Source organism: Marmota marmota, unplaced genomic scaffold (assembly GCF_001458135.2).
Source record: "Marmota marmota marmota unplaced genomic scaffold, marMar, whole genome shotgun sequence".
Taxonomy (NCBI): domain Eukaryota; kingdom Metazoa; phylum Chordata; class Mammalia; order Rodentia; family Sciuridae; genus Marmota; species Marmota marmota.
In genome coordinates, this window is record NW_026000253.1 from 1,908,570 (window position 1) to 1,927,573 (window position 19,004).

Sequence of the window (19,004 nt, forward strand, 5' to 3'; positions counted from 1 at the left end):
GTGCTGGAAGCTGAGGTAGGAGGATCAAGAGTTCAAAGCTAGCCTCAGCAACAAACAATAAGGCGCTGAGCAACTCAGTGAGACCCTGTCTCTAAATAAAATACAAAATAGGGCTGGGGATATTGCTCCGTGGTCGAGTGCCCCTGGGTTCAATCCCTAGTACCCTGCCAAAGGGGGAGGCTATTTGAATTCCTGCAGGCAAAGCAAGTTATCAGGAAGTTTCCCTTAATTTCAGAAGGAGTCTATTTCAAATCTCCCATTAATTTCATCCCCTTAATCTTGAGAGAATTGGGGCTCCATGCCATCTGGCTGGCAGTCCATTGTTGGATTGGTGTGCAAATCACATCAAGGGACTTGAACATAAGGAGTTAGATGCTTATTTCTGAAATAGTCTGAAATATTTAATAGTTCTACTTGGGGGAAGGGCTTTAGTGTTAGCTCACATAAGAGTGTAAGAACTCCCTTTCCATAACCTCCCCCATTTATTTTTGGTAGGGTTTGACAAGTAGCTCCATGTGATCCACCCGCCCCCTGCCACCATCTCTGAACAATTTTCTCTGAAGACATTGTGGATTACTTGCAAAGCATCTTTGTCCCACGCTGCAGGAGCCTTGTCTCATTTGATCTGAGTGGTCTCATGTAGGAGGGGAAATGACAGTTTATGAGTCAGTGTCACAAGACCCCTTTTTGCCAATTTTAAGCAATGGAAGGTTTTTGAAAAGATTAGCTCTTAGGCTGGAAAAATACCAAACATTAATAATCCAGTTTATATAATTTGGACTAATAAACACAATTTCTTTAGTTCTAAAATTTTTATTCAATCGAAGAAAACCAACTTGTCTGTAGAAAAACAAAAGCAGTCCAGTCAGATCTGCACTGAAAAATGCCTATTAGATAGTCTTTTTTATCTAAATAAAGGATAATCATTATCTAGGTAAAGTTTAACATTACATTTCATAACATCTCTAGAATTTAGATACATTCCATAGAACCCTAGGAATGTTGAACATAGTCTACAAGAATTCATGTCATTATTTCAAAATACATATATGTTTAAATGTTATTTGCAAAATAATTCACAATGTGAACAGTACAACTGAAAAAAATTAAAATAATCAGAAGTCATACTTACTCTGTATCAAAATATTCAACCTTAAATTTGTTTTAAAATGAAGGATGAATAAAGCAGGATTGCCCCTTATCAACTTTAGAGATCATGGCTCACTATGACTACAGGCAATCTATAAGGTGTTATTAGAGTACTTAGCAAAATAATTTAATTTTATTTATAACATGTTAAGATATCATGATTTATAACATCCCATCATTATAAAAATACTAGTTCATTTAAATAAGAAGAGACTGGGAGCCAGGCAAAGTGGTGCATGCCTATAATCTCAGTGGCTCAGGAGGCTGAGGCAGGAGGATGGCAAGTTCAAAGCCAGCTTCAGCAACTTAGTGAGGCCCTAAGCAAATTAGCAAAACTCTGTCTCAAAATAAAAATAATAAAAAGGAATGGGGATGTGGCTCAGTGGTTACGTGCCGCTGGGTTCAATTTCTGGTACGAAAAACAAAACAACAGCAATAACAAAAACTCAACTAGGAAAAAAAGATTTGATTAAATTCAAATTATTGTAAGACTTAATTTTTTTTTCTTTTAAGCAATCAGAAATCTAACAAAATCAGCTGAAAACCTTGGAAATTATCCAAGGTTATTTGGATATTTGTTTTTTAAGCCAGTTCTTTGTAAACTTTGCTAAGAGTGGACTATTATTCTAAGAAATACTTGAAGTTCCTCTAGAATTTAAACATTAATCAAGCAAACAAGAAAGTGAACAATATTTTTTTAAAAATTTTCATATCAAATATTCTCATTTGTAACAAAATATGTGTTCTCTGACCGCTGGTACTATCTAATAGAGTACAAGTTCTCATCTAGTGAACATTACTTTGGAAAAAATAGCAGACATTTTAATCTAATATTCATTTTGTTTTTGTTTTGTTTTGAGTACCAGGGATGAGCCCAGGGGTGCTTAGCCACTAAGCTATATCCCCAGCCCTTTTTACATTTTATTTAGAGACAGGGTCCCCCACTGACCACCCCTTCCCAGCCATAGGGCCTTGCTTGTTGCTGAGGCTAGCTTTGAACTCATAATCCTCCTGCTTCAGCCTCACAAGCCATTGGGATTACAGGCATGCACTACTTCATTCAGCTATTTATTGTTTTAAAAATCTTGTAACTGATAGAAGAGATATACATCAAACCTAAAACATCTTCCAAGTTAAAATTCTGACTTAAAAAGTAAAATTATTATCCTGTGTCTTTAGATAATTAATAGTGGAGAAAATAAAATACATTCAAATAATGGAGATCCTGAAGAAAAGAGGTATGATGACATATTAGAAATATAGATCTACATTTATTGTTATATATATTTTTAGTGAAAATTTCTATAACATTTAATAGTACAAACTAGATTTTCAACATAAAATATGGTGTAGAATCCACTTCACAGCTTTGAGGGACACTTTTGAAGAAGGCAGTAAAAAAAATCTTGCTGATGAGAACTATAAAACTCAGGCAGTTTGTACAGAAAATACAGAAACACAAATGGAAATTACCTGAGGTGTTCTATATGCAACACCATACTAACTCATTTTTTACTCTAGGTTAGCGAAGAGACTAATGTTAGTTCAGAGAATTGTAAATAGGCTTTTAGTCTGTTTTTACTGAAGGCTAATTAACATCAGTTTTATTTTTAATAATCTTGAATTTAGGGCCTGGATATCAACATGAATCTTTAGAAGGAAGTTGTAAAAAGAAACTGAAAAGAGACAAACAGGTTTTAAAAGCAAATGTCTAAAAACTGATAAACATTAAATGTTTCATATCCAATATAAATAATATAATAAATTATGGAAATGTATATAACATTTAGGTTACTGAATGAAGGTACAGACAGACCAATAGTTAATTTTTAAGAGTACTGCTAAAGGGCTGTGGAAGAGTGCTTGCCTAGTATGAGTAAAGCACTGGGTTCAATCCTTAGCACAGCATAAAAATAAACAATTAAAATAAAGACATCCTGTTCATCTACAACTAGGAAGAAACTTTTTAAGGAGTGCTGCTAAAATTTATGATCAATTTACAACAACAAATATCCCATGATTTATAAACACCCATGATTTATTTATCCTTATAAAATGATATTATTCCAGAAATTAGAAACCATGCATAGATAATTAGCATTTTGGGTCATGTGTTACCAAATAAAATTAAATTCCTTAATTTTAAGAATTCTGTCAATATATTTTTATTTAAAATTATTTATGCTTAATTTTAAACCTTTTAGGTCTCTGTTCAAACTCTATCTAGACATTTTTAATGCTTAGGCTCACTTGTGAAGTTTCAAATCTATTGAACAATATTTTAGATAAACAATGGATATCATACAGAGATAAAGGGATTCCATATTTAGCAAAAGAAAACAAAATTTCTGAGGTATGAAAACCCTAAGATTTCAAATTCTTAATTCAGGGTTTCCTTATAAAAAGAAAACTATTTTAAAAGCTGCATTTTTAAAGAATTCAATCTAAGCAAAGGATAGGAAAATAGCATAGCTCATTTATTACAAAAAAGCAGATAAGCTCTTCCAGTTTTTGTCAGAGTGTTGACATTAGGTCACTAAACATTTTTTGTCAGTCATCAATTCTATTTAGAAAAGCTTTCATTAATGGATTTACAGCAAAACAAAGGATTAAAAAAAAAACCTTAGACAAATATCCCAACTGATTAGGAGGCCAGAAAAAAATGATTTATCAGATTTTAAAGACATCTATGTTAGTTAGCTTTTTGTCACTGTGACTTAAATACTTGTCAGTAACAACTTTTATTTTGGTTCACAGTTTCATGGTCAGTCCACTCCATGCTCTGGGCGATGTGAGGCAGAACGTCATAGCAGAAGGGGCCAGCCAGAGGAAAGCTGTTTGGCTCATGGCAGCTAGGAAGCAGAGAAGCAAGGGGATGAGGCTTCAGGGAAGATAAACTCTTCCAGGGCATAATCCCACTGACCACCCCATCCCAGCCACACACCATCTGCCCATAGTTTCCAAGCAGTTGGTCCATTCAAAAGCTCTCAGCTGTGAGCCTCTGTAAAAAGCAAAAGCAAGTTACATATGTCTAATATATAATGTAAGAGTAAACATTCTCAAGCCTGCATCTCCAAATGTTTCTAAATTTATTCTACAAACCAGTTCCAAAGGCTTTTGAATCACATGGTCATGTTACTTACAGCAACAACCCCACTTTTTGGTATGCACTTATGTGTGTGTTAGGTTTTCATTGCTATAACCAAAATACCTGGCTCATAGTATCAGAGGTTCAGTTCATAGTGGACTGACTCCATTGCTCTGGGACCATGATGAGGCAAAACATCATGGTTGAAGAAATTGGTTGAGGAGCACTGCTCTTCTCATGATGGCCAGAATACAGAGAGAGCAAAGGAAGGGGCTTAAGGGAAGATGAACTCTTCCAGGGCATGCCCTCACTAATGCACCCACTCCAGCCATGCCCCACTTTCCCACGGTTACCAGGAAGTTAGTCCATTCAAATTAGGATGGACTGATCAGGTTACAGCTATTATAATCTAAACATTTCTCCTCTGAATATTCCTGCATTAACAGAGGACCTTTTGGAAGACAACTCATATCCAAATCTTAACAAAAGCCTTACTATCAATAAGTTCAAATTAACTTGTCACAGATTTACTAAAGTGTCAATCAAAAGGATTTGGGGTAACTTATAGGTTATAAATTATGTTACTTATCTATAAGCCACTTCAGTATCATGCAAATAAATAATATATAAGCAGGTGCACACAAGAAAATCTCAAAATTTAAAATTTATATTTGCCATTTTAAAAGTCTGACTGTTATCTGATATAGCTTTAAGCAATCTGCAAATCTTAACTTTGCATTTTCAGTTGAGGCCAGATAGAAAATTTACATCTCAAAGACTCAGACCAACAAACTGGAATAACCAATTTCTTACTGGGGTGGAAGGACCCTTAGATAAAATTAAAAAACCTTTAATCAAACAAAACAAAAATTTATAACTTAAGCATGCAGAATTTTAAAAAGTAAACTCATGAGTTCAAATTAAAGTGGATCTTTTTTTGGGTGGGGGGTACCAGGGATTGAATTCTGGGCACTAGACCAATGAGCCACATCCCCAGCTCTACTTTGTATTTAGAGACAGGGTCTCATTGAATTGCTTAGCACCTTGCTTCTGCTGAGGCTGGCTTTGAACTTGTGATCCTCCTGCCTCAGCTTCTCCAGCTGCTGGGATTACAGGCATGTGCCACCATGCCTGGTTTGGATAGATTTTGATAGAGGCTTATCTGGTGAATGATACAAGGAGCTTGGGAAATGTTTTGGGTCAATAAAGTGTACTTGGAAAAAAGCTCCCAAACACCTAGGGGTGAATGGGGCAGTTAAAGGTACAGATGTTCTTGCTGTCTAGGGGTGCTGGGTTCATTGTCTCCATTCAGCAAAGAACAGGACACAGAAGAAGCAAGCAAGAAGTATAGGTTTATAGTAGAGGAGACAGAGATACAGATAGACTTCTCTGAAGAAAAGTGGCCCCAGAACTGGGAATCTGGTGGGGGAGTTTTGGCCAGTTCTTTTTATAGTCTCTTGAATTTCCTCCTTTCCCTGTCTCTTCCCCTGTCCATGCACTCCTCACTATTTCTGATTACTGCCCCCTCTGTCCACATGTCTGTTTTATTTTTTTTCTATTGGATCTCCTGCTTAGGAGCATGAGTACAGAAGTATCTGTCTGAATGGATCCCCCACTTGTGTCCAGGAGCACTTTGGTCAAGCAGGAAGTTGACCTCATTGGAAGACTCTCTTCCTGCTCTTTTTTTCTGGCCCTGCCCCCAGTCTTCTCACTCACCATCTTGCTCTGGCTGCCTATGCCCTTCTACACATCCCTTAAGGTGATCAGGACCTTCGTTATATGCACCTTCCAAAAGAGCTTCCCATAATTCCTTCCAACCCAGGAATTGCATATGCTCTTCTGAAATGGAATTCCCTATTTTAGTAGATTAATATGTTGCTGCAGACATCAGTGTTAGCCTGTTAAGCCAATCACCAAGTAACCAATATATAAAATAGTTACATTAACTCAGCATGCATTTTTAGATATATAAGCAATGTTATAATCTTTTTCCAAACCAAAACCCAACCTAAAAGAGCTCTCCAAACAAACCAATAGAATTACTAGGAAATTTTCATCCTTCAAATTTAACCTCGTCAACCAATACCCTGCAACCAAATGGCTTATCTAAGCGCCAACACAAAATGACCCACTCAAGGTCCAAAGACTCAAAGAGCGAAAATAAAATTCTCCGTGTGCACTCTGATGAGGACAACCAGTGGGAACCTGGCATTTGCCAAACTAACCTTTTTCCCCCTTACCAACAAATAATTTTTAGTGCTTGAGGCTATAGCAAGAAATGTGGGAGAATGTGAGTTGGGGGGTTGTGGGGGGCATGAATCCCAGGATATAAAAGTGTCTCTAGGTGGCTTCTGGGATTTTCCTTGAAATTCTAACTGTAGGTTTGGCAAGTCTTGAGTGGTCGAGCTCCCTCCTCCTTATGGATCCTTATGGATCACTGCAAGCTTGAGCTATGTTGCTCAAGGGATGATCCTTGCTGGCAGTTCACTGCTCCACAAATGCTTAGAGTCATGCTGGCGAGTAAATAGCCAACGTTGAAGGAAGAGACATTTTCTATCTCAAATCTCCATTTTCAGAAAACTCAAGGGTAAGGAAAGCTTTTATAAGAGGCAAAGTGGGACAAAAGGCAGGAAACATACATCTGCAAATTTAGTTAGCCAGAGAATCTGACATCAGCTGGAGGGAGTTTTTATTTTCTGTATGAGGAAGTTCAGAAGTTATAACAATTTGGAGCTTTAATATCAAAGGAGACTGTTTTGAATCTTGGAGACAAATAAGTTAGCAGGAAGTTGCCTTTAATTTCAGAGGAAATCTGTTTTTTTAAACACTTTTGTTTTTATTTATTTATTTTTATGTGGTGCTGAAAATCGAAACCAGTGCCTCATGCATGCTAGCCAAGGGCTCCACCACTGAGCCACAACCCCAGCCCCTCAGAGAAAGTCTGTTTTAAGCCCATGATGGCATTCTGCTTCTGAATGCATAAGGAGATTCAGATTCTGCAGACCTTGGGTGAAGCTTGGGTCCTTCTGAGTACATTTTACAAAGGGCTCTTCTGTGATTTTGTATTAATCCCTGGCTAAAAACTAGTGCTTTGCTATCCAAAGAAAGGAAGTCATAGGAAGGAGAACCACAGCTACATGAACCATTTTAAAATCCATGACTATTATGACAAAATGTTAGCATTATGGAATCTGAGCGGTAATATGAGAAGTTATAGTACTCTTTCAACTTTTTTCCATGCTTGAAAATTTTCATGTTTTGGGGGAAAAGTGTAAAGAAAAAAATAGGTTACAAAACATGATTTAAAAATATATAGGTATGCAAAAATCACCATATTTTAGTGATTTCAAGATACCACTAATGTTAAGACATCCGACTAAGAAAGAAATATTGCCAGTAATTAATTATTGCTTGCAAGCTTGGGTTATCTGAGTTCAGACACGTTAAAATATGAAATACTGTGCATCATGCAGTTGATGAAATATGAAAATATAGGCAAGGCTTTGAAGTTTTAATTACCTAAATGAGTGGTACAGATAACCAAATACATTAGAAATTATTAAAAATTTACGTTATATAGAAGAATCGGAGTAAAATTTTTGAAAAGACAGAATTGCCTCTTGAAAGTTATCTAGATTCTGAATAGAGCAAAATATGGAGGACAGCAGGGCTGTGTGGGTATGGAACATGAGAAAGGATTTGGCATTAATAGTAAGTATTTTTAGAGGCAGTAGCTCACACAGGAGTAGAGATAATTGTGTTGAAGGACTGTGAATACAAGCTTGGATGGATATACTGGCAAACCCAGATTGGGCAATGATTTTTTAGAGTTTTGTTTTTTTCAGGCTAATTATTCAAGATTTTTCTGTCATTCACTGAGAATGTGAATTCAGTGTTGTTGTAAGACTTGAGTCTAGGAATTGCACTGTTGCATTTCTTTCTAGGTGGAAACAGGATAAGTCAGGTACAGTCCACATGACCATAATGTCTCCAGAGCTGATGTAAAAGTTGAGGCAAGAAACTGAGGTGTCAGGGTTAAGATGGATATTGGCAACAAAAAAGATAGTAGGTAGAAGTTTAGTAAAAGATTTTTTTTCTAGGCTAGGGACTTTGCTAAAATGAGGTAAGAGTGTCATATAGCAGGGTATTTCTAAAGAAGGTCCATTCCCTAATTTCAGTGTATCAAGATGATTTATTGTACTTCTTTCTAGAAGTCTGCCAAGTTGGTGAAAAGATTGAGAGCCAGCATCAGGATGACCAAGATCAATGTCTCTTGATGCAAGTTGGATTCCCTGACAAGAAAATAATGACTACCAAGAATGGCCACGACTGTAATGAATTTGGAAACACTCTTCATCTGAGTACAAGCCTTGGTATTCCAATACAAAGACCTCATAAACTTGAAACATTTGGAAATGATATGGTAGATAATGTAGACTTATTTAGAAGTGCTGTGGAAAAGAAACACGATAATGGGTGTGCAAAATTATTCTTCCATACCGAGTTTGAGAAATCAAATCCTGTAGTGAAGCCCTATGGATATAAAGAATGCGGGAAAGTCCTCAGGCGAAAGAAAGGTCTTAGTCTTCATCAGAGAATTAAAAATGGAGAGAAACCATTTGAATGTACTGCATGTCGGAAAACCTTCAGCAAGAAGTCACACCTCATTGTCCACTGGAGGACTCATACAGGGGAGAAACCATTTGCATGCACCGAATGTGGAAAAGCTTTTAGCCAAAAATCTCAGCTAATTATACACCTCAGAACTCATACAGGAGAGAGACCCTTTGAGTGTCCTGAGTGTGGGAAAGCCTTCAGAGAAAAGTCAACTGTCATTATACATTACAGGACTCATACAGGAGAGAAACCTTATGAATGCAATGAATGTGGAAAAGCCTTCACTCAGAAGTCAAACCTTATCGTTCATCAGAAAACCCACACAGGAGAGAAAACCTATGAATGCACTAAATGTGGGGAATCTTTCATCCAGAAGCTTGATCTGATTATACACCACAGCACTCACACAGGGAAAAAACCCCATGAATGCCACGAATGCAAGAAAACGTTCAGTGACAAGTCCACCCTCATTACGCACCAGAGAACTCACACAGGAGAGAAGCCCCATAAATGTACGGAATGTGGGAAGTCTTTCAATGAGAAGTCGACCCTCATTGTACATCAGAGGACACATACAGGAGAGAAGCCCTATGAATGTGACGTGTGTGGAAAAACCTTTACCCAAAAGTCAAATCTGGGTGTGCATCAGAGAACTCACTCTGGAGAGAAACCCTTTGAGTGTAATGAATGTGAGAAAGCCTTCTCCCAGAAGTCCTATCTCATGCTACATCAGAGAGGTCACACAGGGGAGAAGCCCTATGAATGCAATGAATGTGAAAAGGCATTTTCCCAGAAGTCCTATCTTATAATACACCAACGAACTCATACAGAAGAAAAACCCTATAAATGTAATGAGTGTGGCAAAGCCTTTCGAGAAAAGTCAAAGCTCATTATACACCAAAGAATTCATACAGGAGAAAAACCCTATGAATGTCCTGTATGTTGGAAAGCTTTTAGCCAGAAGTCCCAGCTCATAATCCATCAGCGAACACACACAGGAGAGAAACCCTATGCATGCACAGAGTGCGGCAAAGCCTTCAGGGAAAAGTCCACGTTCACTGTCCATCAAAGGACTCACACTGGAGAGAAGCCCTATAAGTGTACAGAGTGTGGGAAAGCCTTTACCCAAAAATCCAACCTTATTGTACATCAGAGAACCCATACAGGAAAAAAGGCCCATGGGAGAGGCAAGACCCGGAAGTCAAAGCTCACGGCACACTAAGGAGTAAAGTGAGTGTCTGTTAGGTACCCCAAAGGAAAGTTGTGTCAATTTACTATTTTAAATGTACGTTCTGACTTCTGGTTTAAACACAGGGAGTAAAGTTGGCCTTTCTTCTTTTCGTCTCAGTTTTCACCCAAGAGCAGCAGGAGAAAAAGAAGCAAAAGTGTGAGCTCCATATGTGATAAAATTAGGAGACAACTGCTACCAGAGGCCTCCAGAGGCAGAGGAAACCAAGACCCAGTGCAGGGCCACAGATGAGAGGCAGCATGGGTTAGGACTCTAAGCAGAGGGTCCTGATACACTCCAAGGTACAGCATCACAGGCAGCTGTAACCATGGTAACAGAGTGCATGAGCAGGTAGGAGGCTTCCTAGACTATTTGGCATCTGAGGAGAAACAGGCAGGGGCCTCAACAAGGAGATACTCAGACAAGCCTTATTTACAGAAAGTAGCCTGTACTGATAGGAGGAATAGTTGTGGGCACCTTGGAGAAAAGAAGGGACTTTTCCTTGTGAAGAACCCATAGTATCTCCTGTTTAGTGACTTGGGAAAAGTAAAGTGAAAGAACTAACAAATGTGTGTGTGTGGAGCTCATTTAGAAAAACTGATCTTCCTAGAATATATTCCTGGTATCTTCCCAACATGAACCTCCAGCGAATAGCAAGTCCAGGAAAAACTTTTCATTCAAAGAGAATATTTCACAGAAAATCAAAACCACAAATGTTTTCCAAGACATCAACTCAACTTCAAGATTGTCAAAATGATGAACACACAGAGGTGTTTGTTGATGTACTGTTTGCGAAAATATTGGAAGCTGTCCAAATGAAATCCCCAGATTCTGCTTCCTGAAATTGTGATGTATTTGTACAACAGATTCCTAAGTAGAAAAAAATGATAAAGAAACTTGGATATCATTTATGTTACTGATGTGGAGCAACCTCCAAATTATTAGGGAAGAAAAGCAAGGTACAGCATAGTATGTCACGATGTGTATATAAAGAGGGAAAATGGTAAGTACATAATTGTATATACACAAACCATTTCTGAAAAGAGATACAAGATGCTGATAACCTTGATTCCCTTGGGGAAGGGGCAGTGGGTGCTGAGGGCAGGGAACTGGGAGGGAGATAGCTGTGTATCCTTTCATAGTTTTAGAAAACTGTATTATGTGGATGTACTGCCTTTTCAATGAACAAATAAAATTTTAAAAAGCATAATTTTGTTCTGTTGTAATGAAGTTGGAGTCAAGACATAGCTTATTGACATTTAGTATCAATAAGCTCAATATGGAATTTCTTTTTGTGACATTGCAGGTGAAACCTAGGGCCACAAGCATGATGTGACAAGTGCTCTAACTGATCTATGCTCCCAGCCATGAAATTCAGTTTTTTTGAGTGGATAAACAGAATAATCAGACAGAACAATATTAAATTCCTAAAGCACATAAGCATTATTTTCCTGAGGGTGCAAATAATTGATTCTCACGCCAGCTGAGACCATACTACCTAAACCTAAAGTAATTGAGATTGGAAAACATTTCTTCTTTAGTATGCACAGTGACATCTGTGAAAAGATTCTGTGTTGGGCTGGGGATGTGGCTCAAGCAGTAGCGCGTTCGCCTGGCATGCGTGCGGCCCGGGTTCGATCCTCAGCACCACATACAAAGATGTTGTGTCCGCCGAGAACTAAAAAATAAATATTAAAATTGTCTCTCTCTCTCAAAAAAAAAAAAAGATTCTGTGTTAATGCTCACCACAGTCTTTCCATATCTTGAAATGATTTAAATTGCCCCACACACATACTTTTTTTTTATTTTGGGGTACCAGGTATTAAACTCAGGGGCATTCAACCACTGAGCCACATCCCAAGTCCTGTTTTGTATTTTATTTAGCTTAGCGCCTCACTTTTTGCTGAGGCTGGCTTTGAACTTGTGATCCTCCTGCCTCAGCCTCCTGAGCCCCTGGGATTACAGACAAGCACCCCCATGCCTGACACACACACACACACACACACACACACACACACTACTTTAACAAGAGGTATAAAAGATCTACAGAGGGCTGGGGCTGTAGCTCAGTGGCAGAGCACTTGCCTAGCATGCGTGAGGCACTGGGTTCAATCCTCAGCACCATATAAAAATAAACAAAGGCATGTTGTCCATCTACAACTACAAAAAAATTTTTTAAAAAAAGATCCACAGAGATGTTGTGTAACTGCTCCTGTGGTCACACTGCTGATAGTGGCACATATTTCCTGGGGTGAAAGACAGATTGAGTCCCACGGTCTGAATGACCATGACCAAACCCACATCACAGGATATTTGCTCTAGAACAAGAGGTCCTGCTTGTGAATTACAGTAGTTGTGTCCTCATGACAATGTAGTTACTCACAAGGGCCATCTTTGGTGGAAGTGGGCGAGCTAAGGTATGTAAAATCTGGGGATGGGCAAGGTTTGAGTTTGTTAATATAGGTGGGTAAGTTAGACCTGAGACAGTCTATGCCCTCCTGGTCTTCTTTTTCCCATGAAGTATATTGTAAGAAAATAAACCTTGGACTCCCCCACTTTTTTCCCCATTGAACTCTAAGTTAGACATAACCCATTCAGTGCCTTGCAGGGAGAGGAAATATAGGGCTGACTGGCTTGCGCCTGATGAAGTCTGCTAGAAGATTCCCAAAGGCCCTGGAAACAAAGGCATCTTCCTAATGGTGGAGTATCTTCCTGGGGTTTTACTAAAGAGATGGAGGAGAGTTGGATCTCACCATTTCCCGTGAATATTGGATTCCTGTTTCCTGGGATACAAATAACTGATGAATCGAGGTAAATGAGACACAGGCCTAGAGGGAAAGGGATGGGGATGGACTGCAGTATGTGAATAAATGGGCTGAAATGAGGGGAAAGAGAGAGAGAAGGATAATAAAGGACCAAGTGTGGTTGAATGGGGTATAATGAGGGGCTTGGTCTTGGTCAATATGAAATAATGGGGCAGGGAGGGGGAAATACCCAGTGGAGGGAGGTACTAGAAAAGGAACAGCAAGTGCCAGTGCACATGGGTCATGTTTTGGAGATAAGACTGAGGGGACAGAATGAATGTTGGTGATGCAAACAAAGTGGAATAAGTGGAGTGGTGTGAGGCACTGTGAGAGAGAGGGTGGTGGATATAGTGGAGTGAAAGGCAGTTCAGGCAAGTGACAAAATGTGGTGTGACACTACCTATGTATAGCACTTCTTATGAGTCTCTTCCAACATTGGTTTCATTTTCTTTTCTTTCTTTTGTTTATTTGTACTGGGGGTATTGTGAACACAAAGGTGCTTTACTACTGAGATATACTCCAGCCATTTTTATTTTGAGACAGGGTCTTGCTAAGTTATGAGGGTCTTGCTGAGTTGCTGAGGCTGGCCTCAAATTTATGATCCTCCTGCCTCAGCCTCCTGAGTTGCTGGAATTACAGGTGTGTGCCACCATACCCAGTCCATCTTATTTGTTTTCATTTCCCCTAGTAGATAAATAATAGAGAAAAATCAAAGCTAGTTCTTTGAAGAGATTAATAAAATCCCAAATTCCAGTCAGGAAAAAAAAAAGGAAACAAATTTTCAAATGTACTTGATACAGTGGACTTCACTATAGTATAAACATTTAAAGGGATTCAAGAGGCTGAGAAAGAATGATTGCAAGTTCAAAGCCAGCCTCAGCAAAATTGTGAGGCCCTAAGCAACTGAGTGAGACCCTGTTATAAAATGCAAACTTAAAAAGGGATGGGGAGGGTTGGGAATATAGCTCAGTTGATAGAGTGCTTGCCTCGCATGCACAATGCCCTGGGTTCAATCCCCAGCACTACACACACAAACATACAAAGGGCTGGGGATGTAACTCAGTGGTAAAGCACTCCTAGGTTCAATCCCTAGTACACCCTCCAAAAAAGGGATAATATGGGAATTATGAAAAAAGATTTATGGCAATAAATTTGATAACAGTCAATGTAATCATATAGTAAAGGTCCATAAAGAAAAAAGGGATTTCATAAAATTTGAAACCCATTCACAATATAAACATTTTAGCAAACTAGGTACAGAATTAATCTGGTGGTAGTATTTTTTCTGTTTTAAAAATATTTTATGTTTTGCCAGGCATGGGGTGGTGCACACCTCTAATCCCAGCATCTCGGGAGGCTGAGGCTGGAGGATTATGAGTTCAAAACCAGTCTCAGCAAAAAGTGAGGCGCTAAGCAACTCAGTGAGACCCTGTCTCTAAATAAAATACAAAATAGGGCTGGGATGGGGTTCAGTGGTTCAGTGCCCCTGAGTTCAATCCTCAGTACCCCCTAAAAATATTTTTACTGGTGCATTACAATTATACATAATAGTGGGACTCCTTATGCCACCTAAGTAACTTGATATTTTCTTTCCTTCATCCAAAACTCCTCTTTCATTCATAAAGAGTATTTTTTAAAAATGTAGTCATGCCTGGGTGTGGTGGAACATGCCTGTAATCCTAGCTACTTGGAAAGATGAGACAGAGGGATCATAATTTGTGGGCCAGCCTCATCAACTTAGTGAGACCCTGTCTCAAAATAAAAAATAAAAAGGGCTGGGGATATAGCTCACTGGTAGAACACCCTGGGTTCAAACTCCAATGCAAACAATCAAAAAACTATAGTAATACTTAATGGTGGGACTGGGGTTGTGGCTCAGCAGTATAGCACTCGCCTCGCACGCGAGAGACCCTGGGTTCAATCCTCAGCACCACATAAAAATAAATAAACAAAATAAAGATATTGTGTCCATGTATAACTAAAAAAATTTTAAAAACCTTAATGGTGACATGGGAAAATCTTCACTGCTGTGACTATGAAAGAGACAAGCATGCTTGTTAGGCCCACATCTGTTCAACATAATACTGAACATGTGAGGCAGTGTGATAAAGCAAGAAAAAGCAAAAGGAGCAATGGCTGGAAATGAATGAATAACTTTCAATCTCTGTAGATAGGATATACATAGCCAATCCAAAGGATCCATAGATAAATTATTAGAATAATTTATCAAGGTTGTTAAATACAGCTCAAACTATATAAATTGTTTTTCCTCTAACAACAACAATCAGAACAAATACTCTATCCCTTTGACAAGGAAGAACAAAGAGAAGAAAATGATGGGGCCATTTAATGGTGAGCCTTGAAAGAAGTTGAAATTTGGGGAAGGTGGTATCAGATTGTAAAACACAAGGTGAAAATAGTTTGGGGGTTTTCTCAAGATGAAACAAGGATGTAGTAGAAACAGAAGTCACAGATTGAAAAAGCATCCATCTATAAATGTTTGAATGCCTAAGGAGGGGAGTTGATGACAACTGGAGGGAGGGAAAGTTGAAAGGCCTGGGAAGGAGAGGGCATCCTAGAATGCTCATTCCAGCTGAAGGGGGCAGCAATCAGTTCCTGAGGAAAAGGAAGGGAGACAGGGCTGGTTCTCAAAAGTTGGCCATGAAAAGCAGCTGTGGAAAAGTCCTTTAATGGGAGAAATTCTCATCTCATGTAATAACCACCAGAGGCCTACATCCTTAACGGAAGACATGGCAAAAGAGCTGACCTCCCACTCACCAACTGAAATCTTCTACTTCTTCCTCTTAACAGTGCCCACTCACCTAAGTGACTTGAGATTTTCCTCCATGCATCCAAAGCTCCTCTTTCTCACACATGAAGATCAGGTCTGATATGGGATTTTAACAACCTGAAAGAAGATAAGTTTCAAGATTTCAGGTCATCTGCTTAGGGTAGGGGCCTCTGATGCTGAGAAAGGGGCAGCTTCAGGGACTGCACTATAGCTGCCCACTTCCATGTTGGCCAGGTCTGATCATTCTACTGGGGAGGCAACAAAGAGGAATATGCCATCCCTGAGCATTGCTAGTACTTCAGAAACAAGAAGTTCCCAGATAACTTTTCCTTAGCACCCAGGCTAACCTTATGGGTGGGACCATCATGTTGCTGCAGGACAAGTGACACTGGAGGATGACACTGAAGACTTGATTTGACAGGAGTGGTAGCACCTGGACCCTGCTCAGAGGACTGTGTCATGGAGAAGTGCTATGGAGAATCAGCCACCTAATCTCTGGGGAAGGCAGGCCTATATAGGGAATTTGATGAAATTGTGTCTAGGTTTTGAAAGCCACCTTCCTCCCTCATCCTTCAATGCCACTGATCCTGCAACAACACATGCTGGCTCCATCTGAAGTGACAGAAGTGGCTCCTTTAATAAGAAAATAATTGTATGTTGAGGTTGCTAAAATCTACAAAAAGAATGAAACTTCTCTCAGAAATTGTGAAGAAGGAAAAAGAAATCTGCTAGTTTTGCTGTTACATCTCAAACTGCAAAAGCTATGGCCACAGTATATGAAAGTACTTAGTTAAAGAGTAAAAGGCATCAAATTAAAATGCCTCAGTACATTCTGTGGTTTCAGGCATCCACTGGGGGGTCTTGGAACTTATCCCCTGCAGAGAAGGAAGGGACTCTTGTACCATAGGCTTGGGACCTAAACAACAAACATTTATTGCTCACAGTTCTGGAGACTTGGAAGTCCAAGATCAGGGCACCAGCAGATCTGAAAGCTATTGATGGCAGATTGGTTGGCAGATGGCATCTTCTTGTGTCTTCACATGACTGAAGGAACCAGTTCTAGTCTTTTTCTTTCCTTATAAAGATATTAATCCCATCATGAGGGCTCCACCATTAGGATGTCCCTCTAACACCATCCCATTAGGGGGCAGGGGTTCCATATAAATGGAAGGAGGTGAAGCAAACTTGCAGTTCACAACAATACCCAAGTATTTTTCCTCTATACATTTTGGACTGTTCAAAGTATTTAATAATATTGAAAAATAATTTAAAAAATAAACTAAAAATTTAGGCAAATGCTAACAAAATAATGAGAAATGGTCATAACATTTTCCTCATTATTTATTGGTCCATTATAGTTGTACATATTGATGGGATTTGTTGTTACATATTCATATATGCACACAATATAATAATATAATTTGGCTAATATCTCTCTCCAGCATTTCTCCCCTTCCTCCCTGTCTCCTATCCCTTGGTCCATTTCCTCTACCAATCTCCCTTTTAGGATATCTACGGCAACATTTGTCTTCCTTTTTCCTCTCTAGCTTCTGCGTGAGAGAAAACATGACCCTTGACATTCTGAGTTTGATTTATTGCACTTAACATAATGGTCTCTAGTTCCATCTATCTTCCTGCAAATGCCATAATTTCATTTTTCTTTATGGCTAAAACTCCATTGTGTATATATACAACACGTTCGTGGTCTATTCTTCCACTGATGGACACCTAGGCTGGTTCCATAGTTTGGCTACTGTGTTGCTTGAAGACAAAAACATTAAGCAGCACAAAAAAGGGATATTTTATATTAACAAAAGGTAACATTCATCAAAAGACATGATGGTAATGCATGTTTATGCACCCACTAGCATAGATTTAAAGGTCAGGGGCTGTGGTTGTGGCTCAGTGGTAGAGCACTCACCTAGCACACGTGAGGCCCTGGGTTCGATCCTCAGCACCACATAAAAATAAATAAAATAAAGGTATTGTGTCCAACTACTTCTAAGAAATAAAATACTTAAAGGCCATAAAGCTGTTAAAAATGGTGATGAATCTGCAATTACAGACAGAAATTAACACTCCTCTCAGAGCAAATGAATAAAGTGCAATGACTCACTTGAATAATGCTGCCCACACCCCGCCCGCCGAGGGCAGCTGAACTTAAGGTCACTCGTGTGAATTTCCAAGGACACCAAATAAAACACAGACACACTTTACCTTTAAACAAGCTTCAGGACGGCTCTGCTCTCAGCCTCAAGCTCCCCAAATGTGAGAGTGAGGGATAGTCACAAGAGGCTGGAGGGGGAAGGGAGAGAGAGAACTTCGGAAGTGGGCTTTTATTGGGAGGACACTTGTTCTTAGAAAGTTCATCCAAAAAAGGTAAGAAGGGGCAGAGTTACAAAGGACCTGTAAGACCAAAGGGCGGGGCTGTAGGGTGATGTCTGAAAACTGTCCTCAAAACTTCTGGGACCCGGCCAATGTCCAAGTCACCACGAGATGTAGTGACCATCAAAGCCTCTCCGCTCCAAGACAGAAATCGCAAATCATTCAGAGTAGCTCTCCACAGAATAACACAATTATTAAGTTTGATATATATGTGATATGTGGATGTAAGTGAACATGCACATATTTAAATCCAATAATGCATATACAGAAGAAATATTTACAAACATACATGACTAAATAGAAGGTCATAAAGAAAGTCCCCAATGATCATAGGAACATTTTGTCTAGGCACAATGCAATAAAATTAGAAACACAAAAATTCTGCACTCTTAAATTATTACTGTATTAAAATCAAATATTGAAGTCATGAACATATTAGAAATGAACAACGAGTATACATTAAATATGAAAACAGTAGAATGTAGCAAAAATTTAAAGGAAAATGCACATATTTACTGTATAAATTACAAGTGGAATTTAGAAAGAAACAAACCAAACATTTATTAACATAAAGGTGGTAAAATAAGTCCCAATAATGTAAAAAGTAGTAATAAATAAAAACATTATCAAGTTGGGCTGGCCACAGTGGCACACACCTGTAATTCCAGTGACTGCGTCAGGAGGATGGCACGTTTGAGGCCAGCCTCAGTAACTTAGTGAAGTTCTAATCAACTTATTAAGACCCTGTTTCAAAATGAAAAATAAAAAGAGCTTGCAGGGGTGGGGGGTGCTGGGTTGTGGCTTAGCAGTAGAGTGCTCGCCTAGCATGTGCAAGGCCCTGGGTTCAATCCTCAGCACCACATTAAACAAACAAATAAATAAATAAATAAAGGTATTATGTCCAACTACAACTAAAAAATAATTTTAATTTTTTAATTCTTA

The 19,004-nt window shown here is 38.9% G+C and overlaps 1 protein-coding gene and 1 long non-coding RNA gene across 10 annotated transcripts in view; one reads left to right on the forward strand and one right to left on the reverse strand.

Annotated features, from left to right (window-relative positions):
- Positions 1–11,292, forward strand: part of LOC107159833 (zinc finger protein 182) — a 35,090-nt gene extending 23,798 nt beyond the window's left edge. For all 9 annotated transcript variants that reach the window (XM_048796648.1, XM_048796650.1, XM_048796647.1 and 6 more), the window contains one exon: positions 8,449–11,292. In XM_048796648.1, coding sequence (XP_048652605.1) covers positions 8,449–10,076 — 1,628 coding nt within the window. In that variant the 3' untranslated portion in view covers positions 10,077–11,292. The remainder of the gene's footprint in view (positions 1–8,448) is intronic.
- On the reverse strand, positions 3,705–18,696 carry LOC125614242. Its single transcript, XR_007344847.1, has 4 exons — positions 17,895–18,696; positions 16,620–16,752; positions 15,709–15,794; positions 3,705–4,001 (listed from the first exon to the last, which is right to left on the reverse strand). It is a non-coding gene; the product is annotated as an uncharacterized LOC125614242 (long non-coding RNA).
- Between the last annotated feature and the right edge of the window lie 308 nt (positions 18,697–19,004).